General features: G+C 36.3%; 1 protein-coding gene across 1 annotated transcript; it reads right to left on the bottom strand.

The window, feature by feature from the left end:
• Positions 1-1406: 1406 nt before the first annotated feature.
• LOC308701764 (uncharacterized protein) lies at positions 1407-3484 on the bottom strand. The gene is made up of 3 exons (XM_081384190.1): positions 2848-3484; positions 2494-2559; positions 1407-2292 (listed from the first exon to the last, which is right to left on the bottom strand). Exons 1-3 carry the CDS (start codon positions 3227-3229, stop codon positions 2147-2149), a joined length of 594 nt encoding a protein of 197 aa, XP_081240316.1. The 5' UTR covers positions 3230-3484; the 3' UTR covers positions 1407-2146.
• Positions 3485-4329: the final 845 nt, after the last annotated feature.

A 4329-nucleotide genomic window follows, 5' to 3' on the forward strand; every position in this document is an offset into this window, starting at 1 on the left:
CCTCTGGGGTCTAAGGTGTTTTTGGGGTCCTTGAGATGTTCTGACATTCGTGCTTTTTTCAGTTGCTTATAAATAAGCATTCATATTGTCATTAAAATATATTTATTCTTGCAAGAATAGTTCCCCGTCCACCCACAGTCCAGCTGCAGGCGGAGTGAGACATTTCAGAGGTGTTTTGCTGGCAGTTTTATAATGTTTCTCCTCAGATCTATGTTTTACAGCCCCCCAAACAGAAGAAACCCCTGTGGCTCCTCTAACCCCTCCCCAGCCCGGGAATCTTCCCACCTCTGAAGCCTCACACACACCCTTCCAGCTGTATCAACATCATAAAAAGAAACTCAAAATACAGCCAAGTGAATGAATGGCATTCATTTAGTTAAATCAGTGATATATAAAACAAAGAAAAGAGAAATTTTTCCATAACACTTGTAAATATATATTTTTATTAAAAAGGTTACAATTACAACAACAATTCAAGTGTAATCTTTCTTTGTAAAAACTAAAGTATACATTTTATCATACATATTTCAAAGTTAAGGATTCATTACTTTGAATATATAGCTTATACATTGGAAGAAACACTATAATAACATTATTTGACAAAACATACTATATTTAACATAAGAGCAGAAATTGGCAAACAAAAGCTTATTTGATGTGGCAGTCTATAGAAATTTATAATCTATCCAAAACTAGTCAAAGAAATGTTGTCTTGCATATCTCTGTAACATATGTCTATCGTTTTTATTATAAGGAATATAAATGTTAATTTGCAGTTTAATACGTTGCTTATACAGATACATTTTATTTCAACATATTTCAGTCGATTTTTACTCATCTCAGTATAGCAATATAGTTTGCTAAAAGCGGATCATTCATTCACACACAGAAGCGCGATTCACTTGTGAATGAAAAAAACGTACTACAGTGTATCCGTTGCTCCTCGAAATACCAGCACTTCTGAGGTACATTTTCCATTATTATTACGATAGTATTATTCCTCAAAGCGCTGCAAGAGGATGTAAACAAGTACGATGATCTGATTAAACTTGATGTGTTTTCTCGAGCTGATATGTGGGCGTTCACAGTTTGAATGAGCTGCCTGAGATCATTTGCGTTTGAATAGCACGCGTTCTCTGTGGGCGGGATCACATTAAAAATAATGAGCTGAGATGCAAACGACTGGCATCTCTCTATTTTCGTACAGATTACATAAACAGAGAATAATTGATTTAGTTTTGATTTAGATGACTTAAAAGTACACACTTGAATGATTATAAAGATATATTGCTCATGCCTGGGTGAATAGTATTCGCTGAGTTTTGTTTAAGTTTAGACTTGCTCCAAAAAAAAAAGTTATCCGAGCCGGACAGGAAGAACGCACACCCTGTTTATTTTCTTTAAATGACGGAGTATTTTAAGTTTAGCCTATTTTGCTGCTATGTTAAAAAAAAAAGTGCAAAACACGCCGGCACGTTTGCCAACCGCAGAGGGCATCTACAGATCTGTAGATTTAGATCTGTCATCTGCAGTTTAGGTCAGTACAGTATCATTGTGTGTGTGTATATATAGTGTATTTAGTAATTGCCATATAAAAGTATTGAATAAAAATAGCATCAAAATTCAGATAACACTTCAAGCTGTTGTATGGTTGTTTTTACATTTCAATTCCAATTTCTAAAGAAAAATAAACACTATTTATAAAAATAAATACTATTTAAACAAGACAACAGATTTGTTCTAGATTTGTGAAATTACTGAGGGGAGGGAGGGGGGGAATACTCTGAACCTCAAGTGAATTTACACGAACTGAGAAAGTTAAAAAGTGTAAGGTTGTGCCCCACTGTCCCCTAGTTGCAAAACATATATTTTAAACATTTTTATTATCACAAAATTATTTTGTTTGTGCTTTAACTGAACTCTCCCACCATCTAGCTTTTAAATTGACTCACGGTCACATGACGATAAACAATAAAAATACTTCCATGACCATCACATGTACCCTTCACTAACAGACTTGTGGAAGGCCCCTTGAGATTCAGTTGTTCACTTATACCTCTGAAATATCTGAGCGGAATGTCCCGACTGACCAATCAGAATCAAGTATTCCGGAGATCCAGGTAATACTTTTGCACAAACAGTTTTCCTATAGTATCTGTAGGTGATGCTTATCTTTTTCAGAGCTCCTGCGGCGATAGTAAGTCACACCAACAGCTGAAGCTACAGACACCAGCAGAACAGCAGCAGATATTCCTGCAAAAGCACCTGAAGACAGACCTGATCCTGGATCAGCTAAAGAGAAACAGACATTAGTGTGAGTGAATCTGACTGTGATTATAATATTCATTAGATATTATTTAAAGATATATATATATATATATATATATAATTAGATAAAGTGAAGTTCCCCATAAGAAAAGTGTGTTTTTTTTAAATAAACTTTAATACATGTTATGCTAGATTTACACTCTAGAAGTAGAGTGGAAAACATACCTAAGTCAGCCGCATGCTTCTCCAGATATGGTTCTTTATTGGTTTCATCTTGATCAGACAGAGAAGCTGGAAAACACAAAACAATAAAAATAAAGAAATACGAAAGAACAAAAGAATTGATGTTTTTGACAATCCTTTGATTAAATGTTACAAAGACACATGGATGCAGGATTGTATGGATCACAGGATTACAGTATTGCTTTTTTAATTCAAAAATGAAATGAGTTCTTTAAATGAGCAGAGTGATCAGAAATGCAGTTTATTAAATTTACAGCATGCCAATTAAATTATTTAATTCCTTCAATAAAAACAACGACAAAAATACTTAAGGGAAAATGACATTGAGTGACTCACCAATGACGATCACACTGAATGTTTTTATGGTGTCATCATGAGTGCTGCTGATTTTTTGGGTGATTTTTGTGCTGTCACACTTTCGGTTTCTGTTCAAGTTTTGCTTTTTGCCTGAACTCTCGCTTCTGATCAGCTCTGCTTCATAACGTCCAGCATGTTCAGATCTAATGTCTCTGATGGTCAGAGATCCAGTCTCATAGTCCACCTCCAGTCTGTCTCTGAATCTCCCGTCTTCTCCATCATATAAACAGCTCGTGTTGTGATGTCCGTTGATCAGAGCTATGCGAGTGTCTTCAAAATACCACAGCATCTTGTCATGATGTTGTTTAGTAATATTAGTGTTTAGAGTAACAGAATCTCCCTCCATCACTGACACTGGCATCACTTCATCACCAAACACACCTGGGGACACAAACAATTATGTATGTGTGTGTGTACAGATTTCACATAGGCTACATAGACTAAAGATAGCCTGAAATTGTCACGATACCACACACAGGCAACAGAGATAGATCCAATAGCAGTATGTAATCAGGGTAGTCCGTGAAATCATAAACCAGTCCAGTCAAGGGTCAAAACCATAAAAGCGAAACAAGAACGAAACAAGAAGTTTTGTGACATTAAACAAGGACTCTGTGACAAACACTGAAACAACCAGGGTATATATCCACAGATACTAATGAGGTGACGAGAAACAGCTGTGTGCAATGATACAATGAGTGACAGAACAGGATGATGGGAAATGTAGTAAGAGTGAATGTCGCCGTGGGGAAAGAGGACCTCTAGTGGTGACCCAGGGAAACACAAACCAGACACTGTGACAGAAATCAGAATTTATAGCGACTAGTCGTTCCCAGGAGAAAAACAGATAAATAAACATAACAAATTATGAATATCTAAATGCAAAAAGGTTACGATTGAAGGTGGGTTAATGGCTATGAGACAAAAAACAAATCATTAGCTTTGATTAAAAACCACAGAATTGAAAGTCTCCACTATAGCCCTATTCAGACGGGACTAGTTTAACATGGAGAGGTGGAGTGATGTAATTTTACCACAGGACGTCTGTAATAATAATGGCATTGGCCATCAATTCGCACGGGATAAGAGATTTTAATAAAACTAACAGAAATGGAAGGGGAAACTCGATTTACGCACCGCCGTCACTCTATAGCCTAACCTATTTGTATATATAAAATAGTTATGTATTAATTACATTCAGATTGTATTATGTTGGTAATAGCACTTATCTAACGTTAAAATAAGTAGGCCTATCTTGCCTCTAAAAATTTATTTGGGAAATTACGGAATATTTACATAGCCTACATTAACAGCGGGTCTAATGGTGCGTTCAAGGCAACCTGTAACCCATTTTTTTCCCAACCTTATACCCGTGAAAGTGCACTGGAACGGCAGTCAAACCCGTAACTTCCCACCCGTGAACTCGAACTAGACCGATACACTCCCAGTTACGAGCTCTGA

Source organism: Scardinius erythrophthalmus (assembly GCF_964197995.2).
Source record: "Scardinius erythrophthalmus genome assembly, chromosome: 14".
NCBI lineage: Eukaryota > Metazoa > Chordata > Actinopteri > Cypriniformes > Leuciscidae > Scardinius > Scardinius erythrophthalmus.